The 26,962-nt window shown below is 44.2% G+C and overlaps 1 protein-coding gene across 3 annotated transcripts in view; it reads right to left on the bottom strand.

Moving 5' to 3' along the window:
* Window positions 1-26,962, bottom strand: part of LOC147116275 (diacylglycerol O-acyltransferase 1-like) — a 143,595-nt gene that overhangs the window by 12,079 nt on the left and 104,554 nt on the right. The window contains exons 10-14 of one of the 3 annotated variants that reach the window (XM_085991058.1): window positions 21,355-21,393; window positions 15,790-15,831; window positions 15,643-15,687; window positions 8,510-8,622; window positions 1,626-1,691 (exon numbers count right to left, since the gene is read on the bottom strand). In XM_085991058.1, the coding sequence (XP_085847184.1) occupies window positions 1,626-1,691; window positions 8,510-8,622; window positions 15,643-15,687; window positions 15,790-15,831; window positions 21,355-21,393 (305 nt within the window). The remainder of the gene's footprint in view (window positions 1-1,625; window positions 1,692-8,509; window positions 8,623-15,642; window positions 15,688-15,789; window positions 15,832-21,354; window positions 21,394-26,962) is intronic. The other 2 variants (XM_085991059.1, XM_085991060.1) reach the window with 2 other exon arrangements.

Below are 26,962 nucleotides of genomic sequence, written 5' to 3'. Positions count from 1 at the left end.
TCTGTTTAGGGCCAAGTAGCAATTGAGTTTGCTTTGGGTTTTTGTTGTTTCTGCCCAATATGACAGATATTTTTCCTTTTGCTTAGCGACGATTGTGTTGGGTCGAATTCTTTGTGTTACCCTGTCACTGTCCTGGGGCTGGTTATTGTTAGTATTGTTATTAGTTACTTTATTGAGTCCCAGGACTAGTTGACTGAGGGTATTCTTCTTTATGGTCAGCTCTTGGCATTTCAGGGCGTCGTAGTGATAGCATTGGGGGTTGCTCATTTGTAGGTGATTCCAAAATTTGGTGGCTCTTTTTTGGATAGTGATTATTAATGGGTATTGGCCTAGTTCCGCCCTGCATGCGTTGTTTACTGTTTTCCTTTGAGTCCGGAGGATACTTTTACAGAATTCCGCATGTAGGATCTCAATTGGGTGTTTGTCCCATTTTGCAAAATCTTGTTGTGTTAGTGGTCCCCAGACCTCACTGCCATAGAGTGCAATTGGTTCAATTACTGATTTGAAAATTTTGAGCCAAATGCTAATTGGGATTTCTATTTGGATTGATTTTTTGATGGCATAGAAAGCCCTTCTTGCTTTCTCTTTCAGTTCATTCACAGCCAGTTTGAAGTTTCCCGTAGAACTGATTTTTAAGCCCAAGTATGTGTAGTGAGTGGTTTGTTCAATTTTGGTTGTTCCTACTGTGAAATTTATTGTGGGTCCATGTTGTTTGGATCTTTGCTGGAACACAAGGACTTTGGTTTTTTGGGGATTTATTGTCAGGGCCCAAGTCTGGCAGTACGACTCCAGCAGGTCCAGGTTCTGCTGTAGACCCTCCTTAGTTGGTGACAGCAGAACCAGGTCGTCGGCATAGAGGAGGAATTTAACCTTGGATTCATATAGGGTGAGGCCGGGTGCTGTAGATTGTTCAAGTAGTTTTGCCAATCCATTAATGTAAATATTAAAGAGTGTCGGTGAGATTGGCGAGCCCTGCGTCACCCCCCGCCCCTGTGGGAAGTATTTTGTTTGTTTGTCTCCAATTTTAACTGCACATTTATTGTTTAACCCCTCCTTTCAGGGGAAAGGAAGTGCCGGTTTCCCGCGCATGCGCAGTGCATGCAGGAAACCGGCACTTCCATTGGGCCTACGGGTGAGTACCCCGTGCGTACTCACCCATGGAGACCCGAATTTCTGGGCCAATAAACTGAGTCCCTGTTTGTCTGTTCAGGTGGATGCATTTAAATGGTACTATTTAAAGAAGAATAGGGAGTTCTCCTGGTGTCCTGGCTAATGTTCCTCTTTCAACCAACACCATCCAAAACAGGTTAACTGTTGAATTCATTTTATGCCTGAGGGACCTTGCTGCATGAGAATTAGCTGCCGCCTTTGCCTATGTAAAAACAGTGACTGCATATTAAAAGAAATTTATTGCATGTGAAAACTTTGGGACATCCTGAGGATGTGATAAGATGCTATATAAATGCAAGTTCTTTCTTACTTTTGCAATGGCTTTCTCAAAATGAATGCTCTGTTACCCTCCAATAATGTAGGCATTAGAGATCATACAAACAGTAACTTTCAGGTTTCTTTAAATGCAAATGTTATTAAGCGTACCTGGCAAAATCCAGAGTTTTTAACCTTACCTCATGCACCACTTGTGAAGAATAATATTCGAGTTTGACCAGAAGTAAGTGAGAGTCTCTGAGTTCCTGCACAGAATATAAAAGTTTTGAAACCTTCAGTATTTCCCTGATCTGTCAGTTCTTGCTACTATTCACAAAGGCAGAAATAGAGGGTAGACAGTGAGATAATAGTACATTTAATTGTGGTTTCATTAAGAAAATCATCTGTTTATCTGGTTACACATAGGATACACAGCTTAAAATAATGGCTTACCTAAAAATAAACTAGAGTGAGCCTGGGCCACAATGCAATAAACCCTTCAGGTTTATCATCAAGAGGTGATTTCCCAAAAGATCAATGATCATTTGCATTTTCAATCTTACATATACAACAGTTATTTATCTTAAGATATATGATGGGCAATAGATGCAAAGTAGCCATTACAAAAGCCAGGTAAGTGGAAGAAAACATGAAAGAGCCACATGGAAGAGCAGAAAACGAGAGAACACGATGTAATGCAATGTGGATGAGAGGGACAGGGAAGCACTAACAAAATACAAAGCTTTCTTGTGAAATAATTAGGAATTTTCCAATTGCGTGAGCCATTTAAAAAAATTTCTTCTCTGATTATCTGCTTATCTACATTATCTGATGTTGGATCACTGGCCCCAATATTTCCGAGGAGGTGGGGGAGGGAGCAGGAGAGGACTCAAATGAGTCCATGCAGGTCATGACCATGGCCGTGCAGACTTTGGATGCCAACTTGTCTGATGCTGTAAACAAGATGACTGATACCTTTTTTAAAATTCGTTTATGGGATCAGGGCGTCGCTGGCAATGCCAGCATTTATTGCCCATCCCTAGTTGCCCTTGAGAAGGTGGTGGTGAACCGCCTTCTTGAACCGCTGCAGTCCGTGTGGTGATGGTACTCCCACAGTGCTGTTAGGTAGGGAGTTCCATGATTTTGACCCAGCGACGATGAAGGATCGGCGATATACTTCTAACTCAGGATGGTGTGTGACTTGGAGGGGAACTTGGAGATGGTGGTGTTCCCATGCGCCTGCTGCCCTTGTCCTTCTAGGTGGAAGAGGTTGCGGATTTGGGAGGTGCTGCCGAAGAAGCCTTGGCGAGTTGCTGCAGTGCATCTTGTAGATGGTACACACTGCAGCCACGGTGCGCCGGTGGTGGAGGGAGTGAATGTTTAAGGTGGTGGATGGGGTGCCAATCAAGCGGGCTGCTTTGTCCTGGATGGTGTCGAGCTTCTTGAGTGTTCTTGGAGCTGCACTCATCCAGGCAAGTGGAGATTATTCCATCACACACCTTACTTGTGCCTTGTAGATGGTGGAAAGGCTTTGGGGAGTCAGGAGGTGAGACACTTGCCACAGAATACCTAACCTCTGACCTGCTCTTGTTGCCACAGTATTTATGTGGCTGGTCCAGTTAAGTTTCTGGTTAATGGTGACCCCCAGGATGTTGATAGTGGGGGTTTCGGCGATGGTAATGCCATTGAATGTCAAGGGGAGGTGGTTAGACTCTTGCTTGTTGGAGATAGTCATTGCCTGTGGCCTTAAACCGTGACACTGATCTTCACCAAGCTGGTCTGCAGCAGAGTAGTAGGAGAGATAGATAGATGTTTGGACTCTAGGGGAATCAAGGGATTTGGAGATTGGGTGGGAAAGTGGAGTTGAGGTCAAAGATCAGCCATGATCTTATTGAATGACAGAGCAGGCTCGGGGGGCCGTATGGCCTGCTCCTGCTCCTAATTCTTGTAATGTGGCACTGGCCCAGGATAGGGATGCTGGGGAAAGGGGACATGTAAGTGGGAACTCCACTCAAAGAGCTCCCACTTCTGACCTGTTGCCCCCCCCCCCACCACCCAGCCAGCACCTGACATGTTGCCTCGTCGTCCGGTGGCCAAGTTTGCCCGTGAAGATGACGCAATCTCTGGGTCTCCAAGCAGCCGGACTCTGCTTCTGCTGAAGCCACATGGGATGCACCATGTAGAAGCAGTAGGAAGAGTAAATTGAAGAAATTCTAATTCAGCAATGATATGCATATTGGTGTTTGACATAATGTAAAGTTTCCTTTTTTTTTTATAATGCCACATAAGATATAATGAAATATGAGTAATATAAAAATATTAGCATCACTTCCATATCTTGCCCGTTATTGCATCCCGAGGGCCAACTCACCCTTTCACTTGTTTCATGATGAATGTCAATATATGACAGAACCCATAGAGCGGATCTGTAATGGGTGGATGAGTGGTTGAAGCCCTATTTAATGCAAAATGAGGGGCTGGGTTGGTTAGGGTGGGAGGGGTTGATGCTGGGAGCGGACCACGTGATTTCATTTGCTGTTTCCGAGGTGAACCTTCGCGATATTACGGCATCCCCAGCAGCAATGTAAGTGGTTGGTCTGGCGACGGGTGCCCCATCTTCATCCTCCTCCTCCTCTATGTTCTCATCTGAAGATGAGCCCCTTTGTCCTCCTCCACCTGGAAAACCTCCCTCATGTGGGCCTCTCTCCTGTGCACGCGCTGATCCCACCACAGTACGTAGTTGCTACCGTGGATGGTGTGATGGTGTTCCTCTTCTGATGTGCTGCCAAACACATTGGCTGGAAATTTCACAGGTAAGAATGGGTGGTTGGAGGCGTGGAGGGAAGTGAAAGTTGTAAAAACGTTAAACCCGACCCCAAATCAAATCAAATCAAATCAAATCAACTTTTATTGTCATTGTTAGTGCACAAGTGCAGTACAACGAAATGTAGGCTTGCGGCTCCCGAGAGTGTACATTTAGATTAAGACATTTAAACATTCAACATACATTTGGCTTGTAATACATTAACATAAACATAACCATAATAAAGTGCATTGGCAGATGTGCAGGCTTTAGAGTTTATTTGTGGAGTTCAGTAGGATGACAGCCCTGGGAAAGAAGCTGTTCCTAAATCTGGTCGTACGGGTGCGAATGCATCTGTAGCGTCTCCCAGATGGCAGGAGGGCGAACAGACTGTGGCTGGGGTGGGTAGGGTCTTTGATGATGGACCGTGACCTCCGTAAACAGCGTTTCTGGTATAACCTCCTTTCACCTTTCACTCAGGCGGGATGGGAGGGGAGGGGTGGAGGGCTACCAACCTGCTGCCAGGAGGCGGATTGGCAATTTATATATTATAATTAGGCCTGAAGCCTCTACCTTAATCAGCTTTGCAGGTTTTACTGCAGGCGGCCAGGGATCCTGGGGCTCGGGATTCCCAGTGGTTGCAACGAGGTAGCTTCAGCCTCGAGGGATAATCCTTGTGGGCCAGGAGGAGCAGGAGTGCTTCCTCATGGCCATCCATCAAGCTCCCACACCATCAACCTGCACCCCCCGGGGTCGGGGTTCAGACCCCCCCCCCCCAGGGATCAGACCCCCCACCCGGCCTGGAACAGTAATCCCCCTGGGTTCATGACTCAGCCCTGGGGTCGGGGATCGGACCACCTCCCCCACCCACCCTGGGGAATGGGAACCCCCCACCATCCTGGGCCCAGCACCTACCTGGTACTGTGGCCTCCTGGTTTAGATTTTGCTTGGGGAATTTTTTGGGGGGTCAGCAGGCGCATTCAGTGGTGGATCGGGAGGGAAAAAAAATTCTTTTAACAGCGGATCGGGACCCCGCTGACAACCCGCCGCCAGGCGCCTTTCCCAGATGTCGGGTCTGTCAGTGCTGAACAGACCCGATACGCAGCGGCGGGGGAGGCAAATCAGATCATTATGACCTTGTTAACAGCCCATTAAGAAATATTTTGAACTCACCTTTACATTTTACGAGGTCGTCCACAGGGTAAACGCTGCTCGGGTATCACGTCAGGTAAGCAGGTTGGGAGTTGTATGACCATGGAATCATCTCATTACTTTACAGCTGCAAATGTGCTATAAAAACTCCCATCTCACAAGTGTTTACTTTCCAAGCTCAGAAGCTCTACTGCATTTGGAAGACAGATTGAGCTTTATGCAGGTTGCAAGTGTTTGGAGCAAACTCTCGATCCAGTGTCACCTCATTGGAACAACCTCTCTCGCTATTGACAGTTCTGTCATCTCAAGTTCACCTGCCATTGATTACCCTTGAAACTATCTCACCTTGGTTCTCAGAATCCCACCATGATCAGCCCCAACACCAGCAACAACACCAACCTTCTCCGCAATCAACTGATTCTGCACAAGATAGAGGGCATCACCATCCGACCACATTGCTGCCCGGGATGCCAGGGATGGCCTCACCATAGCCACGTTTACTTCACTTGATGCTGTACACCCTGGCTGCCACATGATGCGCCAGGTTGGCACTACCCCACATCAACACCATAAAGCATCCCTACAATGCCCAAGATATTCCTTTTACACTCATCACCATTGCAGGGGGTACCATCATATCTCACCATTCACTGCAACTCACTAAGCCACTTCCAAAGGTGCACACAGATCTGTCCAAGAATGCAAAGTGTTGAAAATAAAAGTTTCAATGTTTGACATCAAATTAACAGAAACTTCACATGAACATTGGCTAATGTTAGTTGGTATGAATGCACTAGGATGAGTGTGAGGGTTGGCTAGTGAGATGGGGAAGTGATAATGCAGATAGAAAGGGATGGGTGGAAGGTAAGTTGGTGTGAGTAAGGATGTGCGGGAGCAGGGTAGGGAAGACAGAGTGATGGGAATGTGATAAGTGGCATAGCAGGATGAGGTTGAGTGTGGCTTTGCAGTAACATTTCGTGATCTACTGAGACCACTGAAAGGTTGAGCCACTGAAGCCTGGTCCTCCTGACGATATCCTTGCGTGTGTCCTCCTGTGCAATGTGCAACCAGGCTGCATTGGTCTCTTGGGGCGGTCTCTTCCACCCATTGGAAGTGGGAAGGAGGATTAGGTTTGCAGATATTCTCATCATCGAGCCAATGACCATGGCCTCAGCAATGCCCTTTCCCATGATGGCCAGCACTCAATGGGGGTTAAAATATGCAGGTGAGCTTGTCCTCCTCCAGTTCTTTCCTGCAGCCTCCTGTATGCACCACCTTCTCCTGCAAGTAAGAGGGAAGTGTGTCAGTGAGTGTCCTGTAATATGTTTGGGTGATGTGGCTGTCATGATTGCTGCCAGTGCATGCGAGCTGTGACTGCGAGACTGGCAACAGTGCTAAGTGTGTGTGAGGGTGAGGTAAAGCAGATGAACTGACGGGTTGAGTACTGATTGATAGCGATTGTTGGTAGGTGGGTGGTGGGAGCATAGTGAATTGAGCAGTGGTTGAGGCTAGTGGTGCAGTTGGTAGGATATGCCATTTGAAGACTGAACTCACTCACCCTGACCATTAAACTTCTTCTTGCATTTATTTAATCCATGTTCTTGGAGCAACACTCCTGGCATTGACCATCACTGCTACTTCTTTCCACTGCCTCCTGAGCATATGTCTGGAAGGCTACAGGATGTCTCTCCTTCTCTCCACGTCTTGCACCAAGACATCCAGTGCACTGTCAAAAAACCTTGGTACTCGCTCTCTCGCACGTACAGCCATTCCTCAAAATATCACAGCACAGATTCACTTTTCAATGGACTCCCACCACTTCTTGCAACCACAATGCACCTTCCCTTTAAGAGCTGCAGGCTACCTTTAAGAAGCGCTAGCCACTTGCGATATTGGGCCCCTTGCTGATACATGCAGCCATTGAACAGCACTGGTAGCACTACCTGTAAAGCAATGAATGGGCGCGGGTTAATCACCTAAAGCCATCCCCGCGCCTGTTTTCGGGGGTTATCCAATTGAACCCACTTCATCTCCATTTATTCATTGTTTCATCTAATCCTGTGTGTCCTGTTGTAACTTTACCATCTGGCTAACTGCTTTTTGTATCTGAAGGTGCATTTTAGTAATTTTCAACATTAAGTTCATTGGATTAAAATTCAAGTAACAGTTTTTGGACAGTGAAAAGTAAACTTAGGCAAGCTTAAAAACTAGATAGTATTTGTCAATCAGTGACTACCTTTTATTCATTTATTTCCACCTTCTTTTCCCACCAATTTTTCCTTCTCTCTCTCCTGAAGTCATTGGGGTAGATTTTGATTTTGTGCTATAGCGAAAATGATGATAGCGAATTAGCAGACTGTTTTACATCTTTCCTGATTTTTATTTCCGTTGACTTCAATGGAAATAGAAACTGGAAGAGATGTAAAACAGGCTGCCAATTCACTATCACCCTTTTTACACTATTGCACAAAGTCAAAATCTACCGCAATGACCTCTTGCTGCAGTACCTTTCCATTGTACTGTGTGCCCCTCTAGTCCCCTGTCATGGTGGCCATTCTTCATGTGTGAGCCTAGATAGTGAGTTTCAGTAGACTATTCAATTGCTAAGACCATCAGTGCCAGAGTTGACCTTGTGACCGTCACAGACACTTTCAGGAAAGGTCACTGGATAGTGAGCAGAAGCAGGATTCCTGACTTTTCCTTCCCCAACCCATGGGTGTGATGCTAACTGTGCATCCATACCAATCCTGCAGGCTGAAGTCAGCTAAACCAGCATAGGCCAGGGATCAAATCTTGGACGCCTTGGTCTGTGTGGTTCAGTTACTTACTGTCTTAACCAATTGAACCATCGGGGGCCCTAGTTAGTAATTTTAAAAGCATGGATAGATGGGGACCTCAGCTGAAGTAAAATTGACCCTGCATTTGGAGACCAGTCTCTTTAAACATAATCTGAAAGAAGGTCCAAAGGAGGTCATTATAGACAATTATCACTGTAATATATTTACTAAAGGTTCTAACCACATTCTATAACACCAACAAAGGTTAGCTATTGTTTCTTTCAATTCAAATAATTTTTGGGAAAAAACTCTTCTCTCCTATGCAGGGTGTGTTGTGTAGCAAGGCACCTACCACCAGTCTCGATAAAACCTCCGATCTCCAAACCGCATCAGCTCAGCAATAAAGTTCAAGGTTGAATGGAAGAACCCATGGAAAAATATGAGCCACATGAAGTGATTAGGAATCTGTAGGAGGAACCAAACATCATTGAAAATTCTTTAATTGCAAATAGTGTCATTTTCACTCTATAGGGGCAAATTTAACTCCCTCCACCTGGCAGAAACAAGATGATAGCGGAATTGAGGTGGTCAACATATTGCTGGCACTTTAACTCGGGTCTTCCGCTGGGCGGCCCAGGCATCCATCTGAATCAGGCAGGAATCTCATTAATCTATGCAAATAGAGGTCCTATGATGTAAAGGACCCTGATGCAATTTAAAGGGCCTACTGGTGTGTGCTGTGGACGCTAAGCTCAGTAAAACCTGGCAGTCAGGAGAAATGGGCCCCAAAAAGGTAAGTCTAAATAATTTTTGTGGGGCAAGGAGGAGTGGGAATGTTCCTGCAAGTGCCACAATAATAATGAGTCACTAACGTCCTGATCTCTGCACCCCTGGCACGACTTCCAAGCTGCCCAATATTATGCTGTCCTCAAGCCGGCAAACTCCAGTAGCATCAGGGTGCTCATTCAGGGTGTCCAGCTTGCTGGCTGTAAGTTAATGAGGCTTGGGCCTTGAAAAGGCTCGTGTCTCCCACCAGAGGCATCAGGCAGAGGTCCAGCACACGCTGCCAGTCAGCAACCCGAAAGTTAAAATCTACCCATCACTTTACATACAGAAAAGGAGAGTGCACAAACTGTCACCTGTGAATCAAATTGTCAGCTTTTGCTGTGGGCTTGTTGCCATGTGAAATTGGATATAAAGCCATACAAATATTTTTCCTTTCGGAACCCTATTATAAATTTCCAATCTGCCTCAGGTTTTCTCTCACGTATATCAATGCTGATCACTCTTGTAAGCAGTCTGAGGGCTAAAAATTCGTGGCCGCCACGAGAGTTGCCTTGGGTTAACGGCTGCTGAAAATGGATGAAGTGCTACCAGAGAAAATTTTGCGCTGGGGGCTAAAGATTTTTAGCCCAGCGCTAACTTTCCATATTACGCCCTCCAGGTAGCATTAGTACAGGCATGGGAGTCAAATTTCCCATCCAGGAGCGGCATTCCAGCTTCCAACAGCCTCTGGAAGCGAGACAATAGAGTTCGCTAGGCATTGTGGGAAATTAAAAGGGCAATGCATTTAAAGGGCAATGCCTTCTGAATTAATAAAAATGAAAATGAAGTGAAAAAATGCAGTTTGCAGCCCTTACTACCTTTTAAAAAAAAAACTTATATTAAAAAGTCCCAAATGGGAGTCTTCAGCTCTTAATGCTGAATTTCCTTCGGAACCTCAAAAAATGGAAAAAGTGCTTCAGTACTAACACAAATGGCTCAGCAAGCCAGGGAAGGGGCACCCAGCACTCCAGCTTTGTGCAGCGGGTCAACATTGCAAGAGAGATCCTCTACCCACAGCGGCCAGGAGGCCCTCCAGAAAGAACAATGTGGGACCACATCACCGAGGCCTCCACCACCTGGCTCCTGTGCCCAAAGAAGCTTCATGACATCAGACCAGTGGTCAAGGTCAGTGAATGCATCTTCAAAAGCCGTCTCATACCAACTTCCAACTTCACCACTAACCTCACACATTTCTCAAGGCCCAACTCCCCCCTCATCACTCATCTACCAACAATCTGTACCAAACACAAGGCACACCTCCCATTCCTAGCTTCAATTCACTCCCTTGGAGGAGACAGTGCTGGCTTTTCTTGGCAGGGCATGGCTGAGCCCTTGGCTAGCAGCAGGACAGAAAGGATACAAGATGCTGGTAACCTCATATGTTATCCTCCTTCTGGTATGCACCTCTTGCCTTCCCGCCCTCCTCTCACCACAACTCCACCTTTGTGCCTTCCTCATTTCACACACCCAAAAATGCAGCCTGCCCAGCCAGTGGTTGGTCAAGAAGAGGGAGAGGAAAGTGAAGAACAAGAAGAAACACCATCACTCGATTTGACACTCCCAGCTGCCAGCTCCTCAAGGTCGACCAGCAATACCATTTGCAGTGTCCCCCACTGAAAGTCAGCAGCCTTCCACCAGCCATGTTGCAGCCACTGGGGTAGCACTGCATGACATCAGTAGGATAGGCACAAGACAGACACCAAGAGAATGCATACGGGTGATGAGTTGATTTCTTGATGTCATATTGGATGGATAGATGTATAAAGTTGGATTGGAAAGTTTGCTTTGTGGTGGCTTCTATTTCAGCATCATGGCCAAGAGGACGCTGTGATGGTCAGTAACAGAGGGAAGGTAAGGTGCGGGACTACTGTTGAAAGGGGAATTGGGGTTGTGGTCACTGCTACCATGATTCCATCCCGGATATCCTGGCCAGAAAGGGGCTGTCTAGGTTGCATCCTTCCTTCTCCTCTTCTGCTTCCTCCTCTTCTGTTTCTCCCTCTTCTGCTTCCTCCTCTTCTGTTTCCTCCTCTTTGGCTTCTTCCTCTTGTTTCTTCCTCTTCCCTCTGCGAGCGGATGCTGTAAATCTGAAATGACAGCATAAAATGTTGGAAATACTCAGCAGGTCAGGCTGCACCTTGACCTGTGACGTGAACTCTGTTTCTCTCTCCACGGATGTTGCCTGACCTGCTGAGTATTTCCAGCATTTTCTGTTTTCTCAGAGGCCTTCCTTTACCATCTGAGGCCTTGCGAGCATCCAGCAGCACTCCCTAAACACTTAAAAAAAACTTTTAACATCTATTGCAGCAAGCCACTACTTCAATAAAATCAAAAAAACTCAGTCCAAAACCTTAAATGCAAACTTACCTGAAAGATGTGTGTGTCTCTTTAAGAGGTGCTGACAGCGCCTCCGTCAGTCTGCTACACGCTGGATTTACATGGTAAGCTTAGGATCCTGCGCTGAACTCAGCACAACGGTCCAAGTTCGCCGTGGTGATGTTAAGTTTGCGTGCGTCACCTCTCCTTCATTTTAATTTGCAGGGCGATGGATCTTAGCGGCAGCGCTGCCGAGCCTGGGAGAATGGAGGACGCCGTGGGACCCGCCACCAGCTGGCAAAAGAGCGGTGGCCGTCCACTTCTCGCTATTTTTTGCCAGTAATGTGTGGCGTTAAGCCCCTGAATTTTAACCCTGAGTGTCTTATGTTCAGGAGTATGTCCATATTGCCTATTCAACAGCACAACCCAGGATTGGAATAGGACCCCTTGTGAACTGAACTAGATATTGTGGGCAAGAAATTGTGCTTGTTAGTGCCCATTTTTTGGGCGCTACGAGAGCCCTAAAATGGTATCTGCGGTGCACGCACACTTGTGGGACGATTCACGCCAGACGCCATATTGGTGCAAGCCTTAGCGCGAGCGCAGTGAACCACCAGAAGTATGCACAGCAGGCAGATCATGACGTCAATCAGCGTGCAATACGGATTTGACGCCAGCAATGCAATTTTGGAGCTCAACGCTCAAGCCAATGCCCTCTCGTAACCTCACACAGCTGAAAATGTATTCGGGATTATCACTTTACAGATTAGTTGCTGGTTGATTTTTTTGGCTGTTGGTACAATTCTACATGTGTTTGGTGCTTTCTAGAGGTGTTTCAAGTTACTAAAATCTACAGGGAGTGTTGTGGCAGATGCTGAAGGACTTTTTGCTGACCTCAAGACTTGTGCACAAAACAGTTGCTCCCAGACGTGGGTGCACTAGTAGGCATTCCCCTTGGAATACAGCATGACTTGGAGAATGAACAGAGGCCACACAGAGCGGGTCAAGCTGCAGCACTCAGATGTTGGGTGGCTGCTGCTTGTGCTGCAATGGAAACTGCGACATCAGCCATCAGTCGCTATATCATGGTTGGGTCCACAAGTATGCCAATGGAGTTGACCACCACTTCCATGCTGGAAAGGATGGGCTCCAAGCTCTGTGCCAAGTTGGTGCTGGACTTCTCCATGCTCCTTGACATTGACCATAGGTTTTCTGGCAGGCTTCCCCGTCGAAGTCCTCATCTGAGTCCTCTTCAGCAGAAACTGTGTCCGACCTCGCCCTTCAGTGAGTTGCCACCTGTGCTATCCTTGCCCCCTGTCCTGGCTGCAGCCCACTCGTGCCCGGTGTCTCATCGCATGCAGATTCTGCCTCTAATCTATCTTCTAAGATACGCGCAGTGCCACTATCTAAGCTGGTGGCTGTGAGTGTGAAATCAAGTGACAGTGCGGTGTCTTCATCATCACTCTCCTCTTAGTGTTCCTCCACTACCTGGCCAGGTTGCACCTCTTGAGTATCTGAAAGGAAAAAGGCAGAAGGGTAAAACTGTGGTGCAGGGAGGCGGGGAAAGTAAGAGGTGCATGCTTGCACCATCTGCAGCTTGTAAATCAGAAGAGAATGTGGGATGTGAGAAGGACGGTTAGGTATGAGGATACCGTCATCATTGATGGTTTCAGCCTCGCCGCTGGCCATGGCCTCAGAAATGGCCATCCCAATAATGGCTAGCACGTCTCCTCCATGGGGGTTAGGACATGCAGGTACACCTGTCCCCCTCCAGTTAGCTCCTGCTGCCTTCGTTTTTGCGCCACTTTGTCCTGCAAGAGAGAGGGAAGTGTGTCAGTGAGTGTGTGCAACCTGTGAGATGTGGTTGCAAGGCTTGCAGCAGTGCTATGTGTGTGAGGGTGAGGTGAAGCATATGAATGTTAGATATGAGGCCTGATTGATAGAGATTGTTTGTAGGTGAGTGATGGGGGTATGGTGATTTGAGCAGTGGCTGAGGCTATTGGTGCAGTTGGTAGGATATGGCCTTTGAAGATGCATTTGCCTACCTTGACCACTCGTGTGAAGTCATTGAAATTCTTGCGGCACTGCATCCAGGTCCTTGGGGCTTGACTCCTGGTATTGACGTCCACGGCAATCTGCTCCCACTGCCTTTTGACCATGTGTCTAGAGGGCTGCCTTCCTCCCTGCGGAAACAGGACATCTCTCCTGCTTTCCACCTCCTCCACCAAGACCTCCAGTGCAGCGCCTGAAAAACTTGGAGAACCTGCTCCTTTAAGAGGTGCAGGCTAGCTTTAAGCAGTGCAGGCTAGCTTTAAGTGGTGCTAGCCACTCATGATATTGGCCCCCTTCTGATGAGTCCAGCCAATGAACAGCATGCAGAGATCATTCAAATGAGAAAGCAGCATGAAGCTGGCGTGCTGCCTGCACTGCAATCAACGGGCATGCGTTAATCGCGCATTGCGATCCCCGCCCCCGTGTCTTTCGAACATGTGCTTCTCCAATATTTTTGAAGGCGGACCACAAAACACTTGGTGGAATGAGGCCAAATGCAAATCGTGTCAAATTTTGTTTGATCACGCTCATGTGAAGTGCCTTGGCACATTTTACTACATTAAAGGCACTATATAAATGCAAGCTGTTGTTGGTAAGCTGTTTTATTTCACAGCAGTTAATATATAAGATAACAGTCAAAAGAAATTCTACTTACTTAACTCAATTTAACTTCTTTCAAAAAGGGGAAAAACCCAAATGATTTGCCCCTTCTGTGGGCAGACTCTTGTTTTTGGCATAACAGTATCTTTCTTTCCTTACAACTTCTAACTGCAAAAACAGACCTCCTGCATTTTCCCTTTAGCCCCATGCCCAGGCCAACACCATGTAGTCTTTTGTTTTAAAACCTGACTGTTCCCAAGCATGAGTTTTTCTCCTTCCTCTGTTCATTTTGATCCCAGGACACAGATGGATGGTGTTCACATGAATAGAATCATCCTCACTACAACAGGTGTGGATGTGTGTTAGCTGTCTTAGTTGAGAGATAATGAATTGCTTAATATCCTGGTCATCCTGAGTAATGGACTCTTGTTGTATTAGGTGCTTTGATTTTCCAAACAGTCTCATCTGGCTTTAATGCACATCTTCAATACCTGCAGTCTGTGGCCTTATTTTTTAACTTGTGCAAATTCACTTTGTTTTAAAACACAACACTTAACATAACTCAATCCCAAAATCCTTTCTGTGAAAAAGATTGGAAATCCAAAAACTTGACAACCTCTAACTGCAGTCATAGGGAGATTGCCATCATGCCAGTTATGGGCACTGCAGTCATTCACAGATTTTACAAGTGACAACACTGTATTCTAACCCACTGCTCCAACTAGTCCCCTCATAAATGTGTTTTTAAGCTGTTATAATGCTCATAAAACAAAACAAAACAAAACCATTCATAAATATTAAATATACAAGAGGGTACATGGGTCCAGTTGTGATATTATGTACAGTTTTGGTGGTGACGCTATCAAATTGTAAGCACTGGAGAGGATCAGAGAAGAGTAATAGCGGAATGGCCTATCAGGAAAGGTTTAAAAACCTCACTCTCTACAGTCTTGACAAAAGAAGATTAAAGGATTGAAACATATAAAATATCAAATGGCTTAGACAAAGTAAAACCTAAATGTTATTTTAAAATAAAGCAGAATAATAGAAACCAGTCACACCAGACAAATTGCTTAATGCAAAAGCTGATAGAATAATCTACTAGGGAAGGTAGTAGAAATCTAGGCATCTGCAGCATTTAGAACACAGTTAATCTGGGAGAGCTGAATACTAGAGGGATGATGTTTAATGAGCCAAATGGGCTTTTCTCATCCTTGACCTTTCTAATGTTCTTATGATATCGCACTTGAACAAGGCGTGAATCTAATTGTATAATATATGAGTGATGAAGCCACAGGTGTACCATGTCCAAAATGAATAAATATATATAGTGTGGTAGCTGGTACAAGCTGCATATGTATTTCCCAGTCATGTTAGTTTTAATCTGGAGCATGCTTAAAGTGCCAGTGCTCTGGCTTTCTCCATGTCTGAACATGCAGGATGTTACCATACAGTCCAGTTGACTGGTTTTATAGTCAGCACACAAATGATCATCAATGAGTGCACTGAGGTGAACAGTGATATGAAAGAGACAGATTACAAGCTAGGCAGAAGTTATTAAAATCATATATGTTCAGCTGCCTATCATGAGGCGTTGACCTTAGAGTGATTGGCATATTCATGTCTCTTATTTACATTTTAGGATTGCCTCTGTTCAGAATAAAAGCATGATTGATGAAGAATGACATTACCCACCGCTATCAGCAGCAGCTGATGAATCATTATAGTCAGCTTCATCTCCTAAAATTAGTTTGAATAGAGATAAAGTTAATCAACACCAACTACTATTTTTAAAAAACTCTTAGTGCTGCAAGCAAATTTTGAAAAGAACACCTTACTTACAACAAAAGGCTGCATTGAGTTTCGAGTCACTGGCAAAACCCACTGGATGAAGAAACATTCATTACTTTTTATTATTCTGTCTGACATCATTATCAAAGAAAACATAGTATGAACAGTGTGTATCAGTAAAATTTAGCAATATAAGTCGGTAAAGAATTAAATGGTTGTGAGTTGCTAAATAGGAAACTCACACGATCACTAGCAGCCAAATAAAATACTACTATTACTTGATAAGCAACATTGAAGTCACTGGCAGATAAAGCCATCTATTCCATAAGTGATCACAAACTGCTGACAAGTTCTTTGGTCAATTGCTTCACCAACCCTGTCAACCCGATTACAATTCCAAGTTGCTTTTCACAGCCACTTTAGAATTTCTATCCACATCAATTGAACAATTTTCTTTTTTAAAGGATTTAAATGCTATTTAACCCACATAAATTTGTCAATATTATCTATGTAGTTAATACTTTTGGTATATATAGGTTAGAAATTACTGTGGTTATAATAGCAGCCAAGTCCTTAATGCACTCCTTTTATCTGTTATTTTACAGAGGCATTAACCCATTTAAAATAACTAGAATCAACTTGTCCCTGCATAACTAAAGTCTTACCAACATTGTCCTACAATATTATAAATGCACGAAAGTTTTTCAATTAAGTTTAGGGACAATATTCAGAGAAATATTTATTATTTATGGTGTTAGAAATATAATTTCTCCTCTAATTTCTCTCATTCTTCAGATAGCCTTGACTTGTGCTGGTTCCACAGGTGTCAGCAGTCCCTCAGCCAAATGACCATTCTTTAGGTGTGTGTGTCGACAGTGAGTGCTGGCAGGCTATCGCTAATGAGGAGATATCACAGCCAAGCTCAGTGCTGTCCTCACCCAATGTCCCAGTATTAGAACCCTTTATGGGCACCACTGTCTCCTTCTGCAGGCTACCTTCCATTGCTGTGGCTCACATCTGCTCAGAAATATCAGGGGGAATTTTAACATGGGTTAGGTGGGTGGGGGGGGGGGGGGTTAAATGGGCAAGAATTCCAAGCGTGTCGGGAAGCCCCGGGATCGGAACCCACTCCGCCTCCCAGGGTCGGGAATCGGACCTACCTGGTCCTGCAGCCTCCTCCGGAGTGCTTCCCCACCTAACTGGAAGCCAAACCTGTCAATCAGGCTGACTTTCAGCCGTGAAACCTGTCAAAGCCAAGAGTTCCACGCTGTGGAGTTAAATCTCCACAGCATGCGGGGAAACCCAGATTTCCCATCCAAAACTGTCCCCTGCACCCACCCCCCGCCTACACAACCTGCCCCAGTAAATATCCAGCCCATCAAGGCTAATGCTCTTCTGCATCACCGTGTTACATAGTAAGCAGGGCATTAAAAAGATTTTGCATTCCAATTTTGATGCATATTGTAGGGCACTGATTGAACCAAGTGCCTGAAACAATTTTGAACAAGCCGAAGGTTCGTTTTGAAGCGTTTTAATGATTTCAGGCCATAAGCTGGTCATCCACAGCCAAGCATGTAAGTCATCACTTTCAAACTAGTGAGGCACTATAGATGAACTCAAAATGGAAAACTGATGTGTTGATTCTGGGAAGTTTTCTGTTAACTGAATGATAAGATTTTGGGCACTGCTTACAAGCTGTCCATTTGAGTGTTACTCTTTCTGGTTAACACACGTCATCACGCTGTGGCTAGGTGCCTATATTTCAGAGCGCCTTCAGTGTGCCAGTGCAGCCTTCGGTCGCCTGAGGAAGAGAGTGTTTGAAGACCAGGACCTCAAACCCGGCACTAAGCTCATGGTCTACAGGGCAGCAGTGATACCTGCCCTGCTGTATGCCTCAGAGACATGGACCATGTACAGCAGGCACCTCAAAGCACTGGAGAGGTACCACCAACGCTGCCTCCGCAAGATCCTGCAAATCCATTGGCAGGATAGGCGCACCAACGTCAGTGTTCTTGCTCAGGCCAACATCCCCAGCATCGAAGCTCTGACCACGCTCAATCAGCTCTGATGGACGGGTCACATTGTCCGCATGCCCGTTACGACTCCCAAAACAAGCGCTCCACTCGGAGCTACGACACGGCAAGAGAGCCCCAGGTGGGCAGAGGAAACGCTTCAAGGACACCCTCAAAGCCTCCTTGAAAAAGTGTAACATCCCCACCGACACCTGGGAATCCCTGGCCCAAGACCGCACAAAGTGGAGGAGAAGCATCCGCGAAGGCGCCGAACACCTCGAGTCTCTTCGCCGGAAGCAAGCGGAAGCCAAGCACAGGCAGCGCAAGGAGCGCACGTCAACCCAAGCACCCCATCCACCCGCCCCTTCAACCACCATCTGCCCCACCTGTGACAGAGACTGTAGGTCCCGCATTGGACTAATCAGTCACCTGCAAACTCATTTTTAATGTGGAAGCAAGTCATCCTCGGTTCTGAGGGGCTGCCTAAGAAGAAGATATTTCAGATACAACCCAAGAATTTCAGAACCCGTGGAAACTCTGCAATTGTATAGAAGCATGGATGAATCTAGATGGCCCTATGATTACTGTGTCCAGAGCCTCAGGAGTGCAACTGAATGTTGTGCAATGAGTGATGCCTGTGTCATTTTGATAGTGTTTAATGGAGCCCCTAGTGTGGAAACAAAGAGGGTGACTTTCTGAATGGGAAGCTTTTGGAGGTGGGACTCCCAATTGTTGGGTTTCAGTTCCGCCTCCATCAGCTTCTGGCCAACCAGCGGGATTTTCCCCTGATTGACCTTGTTAAGCCCGCCCGGCGGGTTCAGCAGGCCAATTAGGGTGAAGGCAGTTGCAGAGCACGTCAACGTATGAAGTGTCATCTGTAAAGAATTTTTGAAAGAAGAAATGTCATTGTTTGACAGCCGTGTGAAGCTGTCAAACAGTGACATTCTGTGTAGTTTGATGAGTGCTTGTGTTCAGGACTCATCAAACCTTTCTGCTTTGCAGAAATCAGCTGGCTGTTGGATCGGAGGATGCAGCAGCCAGTCTGTGATCTCTACAATGGAGATGTCAGGGACTCTGGCTCCACAGCAGCTAAAGGCTGTAGGTAGAAAAAAAGGTAAGTTAACATTTTCTAACACTTTACACTCCACACTTGCACCCATCACTCACCTCTACATCACACTTTCAGACCCCTCCAACCCCCGCAGACCCACTGCTCGCCTCCTACACCCTGGCGAGGTTCCCCCAGGTCAGGAAGCCCGCACTTTGGGACGAAAAATGGGGATAATCCTATTTTCTACCTGTTAACAGGCAGTTAATAGGCTTTAATCCCTTCCCGCCTCCAAGGAGACGGGACCCGGGGTGGGACGGCTTCCCGCTCCAGGCAAGAGGGCACGGAGGCGGGTTGGGGGTGGGTTTGCCACCTGCCCCCAAATTCTGCCATTTTCCCGGCAGTCTCGCCTCCATACCCGCCTCCTCGGGGCTGAGAAAATCGCCCCCAAAAATTCCTGAAAGGCATTCAGCATATGACAGATATCAGGAGCACATCTCTGTTTAGATGAAAGCAACAGAATCACTGTTGCTCTGTCAAGATCAAGTCATTGGTCTATAAATCCTCTGAAAAAAAAAATCTGCTCTTCCGAAGTCTCATTCCTCTAAATAATCCATTGCTGAAAAGCATTATTGGCACTAAAGTGAACACTGCATGCATGAGACATTTCTGCAATGGTAGATAAAGGGACATGTCAAACACAAAGGGCAGATGCTGATCTTGTTACACTTCCACTTCATCCTTGCAACATTTCAGAGCTTTAAGGAGAAGGGTATGCAATGTTTAAAGTGTGACCAGATCCACACCAACATGGTTAACTTGCATGTTATATAGCTGCACTGGGCACAATTACTGGAGCAGATGGGTTCTCCAATCTATTCACTACACTGGTACATGATCAGCAATATTCCTCACATTGCTCCAGAATGTAGCCTTTCTCAACTCCATAGAGACATCATAAGATTTTTTCTGCAAGGGGTGGGGGAGGTGAAGGGAGGGAGGTGAGAGGCACCTGCTTCACTTGTGCCTTGGAACTGAGGTGAACACCCGTTGGAACATCCTTCAATGAGCAAATCCTTGCATAATCCAACAGTCTGAAATCTGAAAAATACAAGAGAGAAGCCATGTCTTTTCCTTAGGGACACATATATATCTGAAAAAGCAATATGGAGTTATTTCTATTTGAGTAACACTATTTTACAATATTTCTGCATGCAAATACAATGTAATGACAGATATTGGACTGGGATATATTTGTGTGTACATATTATCTAGTCAGCAGTACAAACTACCTCAGACTCTAGTGGTGATAACTATAACTACAGTATATATTTTTCTGCAGAGTAATATTTACCTATGAAATTTTTCTACAGTAAAATGTGTTTATTCTTCTCACTTATGTCTTCAGTGCCTTTGATTCCTCCTCTAAGCCACTCTTTCAAACTCAGTTCATATTTGAGTTGAACCCTTCAGCATGGCGCTTCTCATATTCCGGGGTAGATGGCAATAGCTTCTAGAATCTTCAGTCCAATTTGACACTCATTTTTCCTGTGGACCTTGAAGACAGCTTGATCAAAGTGCAATTTTGTCCTATCTATATTGTGCATGTATCCATTCAATAAGTGTGTATTCAGAGAAAGCATCACCATAATATAATTTAAAACAGGTTTGTAGCAGATGTAGCAATATTCAACAATGTGGTCCTTGCTAATCTGTCTGGATGTTTGATGCTTTCCAATGCATTGGAATAGCTTTCATTACTGTGAGTGTAAACAATAAAAACTAATTCTCATCCCATTGGCCATTATTAAGTTAAGACCTGCTTTGAGTGTGACTACCAATCTATATATGCATACCACTTTATAATCCAATAATTTCTGCCTGATTTCAACTATTTGGATCCGCCCCACATTAGTTAGCTTCATTGCTGGTCCAAAGCCACTGGCATTAAAATGTTAACCAACCTGTTAAGCCTAAGCTGTGAAATTAAAATCAGTGTTGTTTTTAACTGATAATTGCATGGATGTACATTATCCACAGGCTATTAAAGTGGAAGTTCAAATTACAGCAAGGTGGACTACCCGCCTTACTAGTTACTTCACAACGACATTTTTGATCCATTAGCGTTAAACACTACATTCATGCAAAGGATTGCATGCGATTCACGCTCCAATGTGATGCCTGTACAGGTGTTTATCAAACCGATTTCCCCAAAAAACTGTTTTTATGAGAGAAAACTTACAGCTGTAGAATGCATAATAATTTGGTCAAAAAATATTGGGTAGATTTGCAACATGCTGTCCAGGCATTAAAGCTGAAATCAATAGAAATAAAATCTGGCAGTTTCCATAATGGCCGGTTTGGGGTGGGGTGGGGGTGGGTGGTACAATCTGCAATGCCAGTTTAACGCCCAGGTGGCAAGTTGAAAATCTACCCCATTATATCTATATGAGAACTTCTCTATATTAGAACAAGAAGAATGAAACATTAGAATTTTATGCTTGGAGCAGAGATGTATTTCTACAAAATTCATTGTTTGCAAGATTTCAATCTTACCTGCTGAATCAGTCCAATAAAAAGATGAGTCAAAAAAAACTGGAACACAGGAGAGAGTTTTAAAAGACTTTCAAATTTATACAATTTTTAAGAGGAAAAAGTTAAGAAAAGTTTGAAGATAGTGGTAACATTGCACCGGTTCACCTTGCCAATCTTACTGCTTTTCATTAACACCTTGCCACTCTTAATGACTGCTTGTAAAGAACCACTTTTTTAAAGAAAAAAACCCCAATTATCCTGAGTTCAGTAAAGTAATACATGCAAACAGAAGCCTCCCTCAGAATATTTCCAAATAGGTGTGGTGCACTAAAGTTAAGGTTGCTAAATTTAAACAGGGTACTTAGCTATTCCCACAGGTATGTGATTTCTGTTCAAAGTAGAAGTTAAGAATTTATAGTAGTGCAGCACCCATTCTGGGTAATGTTGGGAGAACTCTATATATTAACAATGTGATAAGATGTTTACTGTAAACGAATGTGGATTGTTAAGTTACATTTCCCAAGCTACTGCAAGGGAAAGTAAATGGGAATGTTATGTGTGGACAAAGAACAATATTTCCTTATATTACTTGTGTGGCCTTTGAATCCATAGATCACATCATGATTATTACTACCTGTAATTAACACATTAATTACATTAATCCAATTAACTATGGAAGTCTTGCAATCCAAATTAGCCTTGTCTCTAGGGAAATAAGCAACAGAAGACTCACAAACAGGGAGAAAAATCTCCTTCAGCAGTTTTTTGACAATAACCTTGAATATCCCATATAATGGGATGAAAAATTTATAGGCTGTCTTGTCCTGAAACAGACTGTTGTACAGTAGTGAGTTTACAGAATCAGAGTGATATTTTTTGGTTCAATGCCACTGAGCATGGTACTTTATGTAGAGGGGTGAAGTAACTCAATGTAGTCTTTTAATGCTCCTGGAAAAATCATCTAACTGCCATAAAGTTGATTAGAACAGTGACTGCATCTCAAAAGTACTTCATTGGCTGTAAAGTGCTTTGGGATACCCTGAAGTTTTGAAAGGTACTATATTAATGGTAGTCTTTCTTTCTTTTATGACATAACACCAATCCTTATTTCTTAGAAAATATTCTTAAAGCTGTTTTCCCTTTATATTTTGTTTTGATAAAAATATCACTGATTAAACATTCCAGCAGTATTTTTCCTTTTCTTCAGAACAGTAATTTCCAACCAAAGTTGCATAGCCCTACGCACAGAAATTACAGAAGAAATCAAGAATGTGTAATCTGTACTCAGGATAGACGTTCATTCCCATTCCCCCACCATGTAGAATGTGGGTATTCATGTTTTTCTCTTCATGGGCTGCACAGCTGCGTATTATGGACCCTCAGAAGCCATGTATAACGTTAAAACACCTATTCCTATTAATTTGCAAATATGTCAAGTTGCTGATATTATCATTTTCTTATTTGGGATTTATCCACCACTAGGGCAAGGCGCTAAAAGCTCTTTACCAAACCTCTAGGCATTCAGAATTCAAATAGAACAAACCAGTGAATAAGCAATATAGCACAAATAGAACAGAGTTGCTTGGGCTTTGGGGCTAAATTGCCTGGGCTTAGGGGGCCATGGGTTATACACCACTGCTGCACAGCAACAGTATCATGGTTTAGTAGGCTGGAGTGTTAACTGCACAGAAATGAAAAGCAACTTTAAATACAATTCACCAGTTTCCATTTTATTAACTTGAAAATACGATGGGGCAAAGAGTGGGATCCTTGTGCAGTTATGCTCAGCCCACAGTGCATTAGCGCTTGTGGAGCAAGAAGCTGACCTCCTGCTATATGGTGAGGTTAACTCATTATAATAAATATTCAACGCTCAGCGCACCATATGCTGAAGGGGTGAAGGGCATATTATGGGGCACCAGCAGCTCTTGAATGATTGCTAGTTGCGTTTAAAGCTGTCCTGCAACTGAAGAGGAAAAATAGCTGGAGGCTGACACAGGTCACTAAATGCCACCTTTAGAGGCACAACTTAGGATGTCCTGCAGGGGTTGTTGGCTCTTGTTGGAGGGGAAGGATACTGCAAAAAGAGCAACACCAGAGCAGCATGGATGGAGATGCTAAATGCTGTTTCAGCTGAGGCTTGATCCTGAGAGCAGGTTGTAATGATCAATAACATGTCATTACATAGTGGACACTAGGTGGAGCCGTAGAGCTGTATATAGCTGTATGTATAAGACTACACTACCCAGCTGTATGTATATTAAGACTACATTACCCATGAGGCACTAGGCTACCCAGAAGGCAGCAGTCAAGATGGAAACCTCTACAGATACTGTACCTAGTCCACATGTGCTCAATAAAAGTGTCTAGCAAAAGTTAGCTGTGTTCATAATAAGAATGTCTATTTATTAATGAACATAAGATGGTACCAGGGTGGTGAAGATCTGCTGAAAATTGTGAAAAGCGACATGGAGAATTTGAAGCCACCAGAGCGTTTGAAACTCACAGGAAACATCGACTACAATTGGCAGACTCTTAAACAACAATTCGAACTCTACATTGCAGCCATCGGATTCGGTACGAAGCCAGACGCAAGGAAGATAGCGTTGCTGCTTACGGTTGCAGGCCCACAGGCGATAGAGGTATTTAATACATTTGTATTTAATCCAGTGGAGAACAGAGAAAAATTAGAAGATGTGCTAAAAAAATTTGATGCACATTGCTCTCCCAAAAAGAATGAGACCTATGAAAGATACATCTTCTGTTCTCAGACGCAGCAGCAAAATGAGACTTTTGATAGCTTTATAACTGATCTGAAACTGAAAGCACAGACATGTAATTTCTCTGAGCTCAAAGCATCCATGATTCGTGACCAGATTGTGTTTGGTATTCATGATAAAAAAGTCAGGGAACGTCTGTTGAGAGAAACCGAACTAAATTTGGAAAATGCAGTGAAAATATGCCAAGCCAGCGAATTAGCTCGAAAGCACGCGAAGACTTTCAGTGAAATCAATAATGATGCGATTGTAATGAGTGATAATGCTGCTGTCGGTGCTGTGTCCTATAAGGGGAAGAAACATGGGCAGAACAGAAATGAAAAGCAATCAGAGGATGACATTTTTAATTGTAAACGCTGTGGTTACAAACACCAGTTAAGACAATGCCCAGCGTTTGGAAAAATGTGCACAAAGTGTAATGGAAAGAATCACTTTGCCAAACAATACTTTTCAAAAGTAAAAACGAAAGGGCAACAAGTTAATGTGATTGAGGACACTGATTTAAGTGAGACATTTTTTGTAGGAATGGTGTCATGTGACGATATCAAAAAAGATACAGAAAATGTGCAGCCCTCAGAAATGGACAATGCTGAACATAAAGTCAATGCAGTAAAAGTGGACAAATGGATGATCCCACTGCAGATAAATGGAGCATTAGTTACATTGAAACTGGACACTGGGGCAAAAGCAAACTTAATCAGTATGAGTGACATAAAAAATATGAAAAAGCCCAAAATACAGAAAAAGTCAGTACTACTGAAGAGCTATAATGGACAGAAAATAGATAGCTTAGGTGTATGCAGACTTAAAGTGACAGTCAAAGACAAAGTGCATCATCTCATGTTTTCTGTTGTGGCTGAAAGACTTGATTCGATACTAGGTGACAAAGCTTGTGAAGACTTAGAACTGGTCAAGAGAGTCTACTGTATAAACTGTGCCATAAGCAGACCAGATGACTCAGGTGATGAAGCAGAGAGCCCATCAAGGATGAAAAGGCCAAAGGGTATCCATGTCTTCAAAAAGCCTAGGTTCTCCAAGAAGAAAGAAAAAGACTTTAAGGTCAAAGAGAAGCCAAAGGAAGAAAAGCACAAAGAGGAAAAACACACGGAGAAAAAGTCCAAAGATATAACCGCAGCAGATGTTGTTAAGCAGTGGAAAGAGAAAAAGAAGAAGCCTGCACCAGAGCAGGAAGCAGTTCCGGTGGATACTCCTTCTTCCCTCAGGCCAATCTTTGGTGTTCCATTAGCTGAGGCTGCTGAGAGGACTATGCTGTATGATGGGATCCAGCTGCCAGCAGTTTTTTCGAGTGCATTGACTACATTGAGAGTTATGGCATGAAGAGTGAAGGAAACACTGAAACCCTCTCCAAGCAAAGATCGCAAGGAGACCTCGATCTATACAAGAGCAGATCGATGACAATGCCGCAACTGCATTTTGTCATTCACCGCCAGAACAATCTCATTAAGACACATCAGACTTACCCGTGTTGAGAAGATCCACACGTGAAGTAAAAAAGCCTGATAGACTTAATCTTTGAGTACAATGTAAAGCTTTGAAAATGTGTTGACTGTTTTGAAAATGTTTATGTTTATAGAGCACTAACAAAAGTGTTACTGATATTATCTTTATTGTTTTCTTGAAAGTTGATTGATATTGATTTTGTTAAACCTCAAAGAAAGGGGGATGTAATGATCAATAACATGTCATTACACAGTGGACACTAGGTGGAGCCGTAGAGCTGTGTAGAGCTGTATATAGCTGTATGTATAAGACTACACTACCCAGCTGTATGTATATTAAGACTACATTACCCATGAGGCACTAGGCTACCCAGAAGGCAGCAGTCAAGATGGAAGCCTCTACAGATACTGTACCTAGTCCACATGTGCTCAATAAAAGTGTCTAGCAAAAGCTAGCTGTGTTCATAATAAGAATGTCTATTTATTAATGAACATAAGACAGGTGAGGAAGAAATTTGCTACGCTATGCAAGGTTGCCAAGGTGATTACAATGTGGTTTGCTTTTCCAATGCTGTTTTCCAATGCATTTGAACAACACTTTACTCAAACTTGGTGCACCTTCGCAAAGGTAGAATACACTGCACTTTGCTAAATGTTAATCTTCCTAAATGTGCAGGAACGCTTGTGTTGTTCCTGGACAAAATTTTGATTTATCATGTGTTAATCCTGTGATCCAATAAATGTAGCAAACGGCAAGCACCAAATACATTATCAGCATAATGTATCTGAACGGTGCATGTTCATACCAGAAGGTAGCTGGTGGTTCAGGCAGTTGGGTGGCACACATCTCCTCAGATTCCTCTTTCCATCATATGTCACCTTTCTACTTGCTTGCAGATGAAGGTTATTAGTGTCTCAACAAAAGACAGCATATACAAACAGGACAGAGTTCACTAAAGCTGTGACCCTTGAATCCTTATGAAGGAAGATTCTGGATGTTCAGGCAATAGAGAGTGCGGGAGAGGAGGAGGTTGGAGGCTTCCCCAAATTTATAATTAACATCCTTTGTTTACATTCCTTATTTCCTTATTCACTGACTCCCTCTTTCACTTTCTCACACAAAGACAAATATTACTGCAGTTTAATGTAACACACTGGAGGCATGTGAGCAGGCTGGATGGCTAGAATGGATGTAGTGTTGCCGAGAGACATCTCCATCATTTGTACACGTTCCACACAAACCTATGTTTATAGGGTGTATATTTTAAAACTAGGGAAGAGAGGGAGCGATTGGGGGGAAGAGAGAGCGACTGGGGGGGAAGAGAGAGAGCGACTGGGGGGGGAAGAGAGAGAGCGAGTGGGGGGGAAGAGAGAGAGCGACTGGGGGGGAAG

This window comes from Somniosus microcephalus, chromosome 6 (genome assembly GCF_052327205.1).
Source record: "Somniosus microcephalus isolate GS21.2 chromosome 6, FLI_Smic_1.0, whole genome shotgun sequence".
Taxonomy (NCBI): domain Eukaryota; kingdom Metazoa; phylum Chordata; class Chondrichthyes; order Squaliformes; family Somniosidae; genus Somniosus; species Somniosus microcephalus.
Note: the sequence above shows the minus strand (reverse complement) of the source record. Positions and strands in the feature narration are given on the sequence as shown.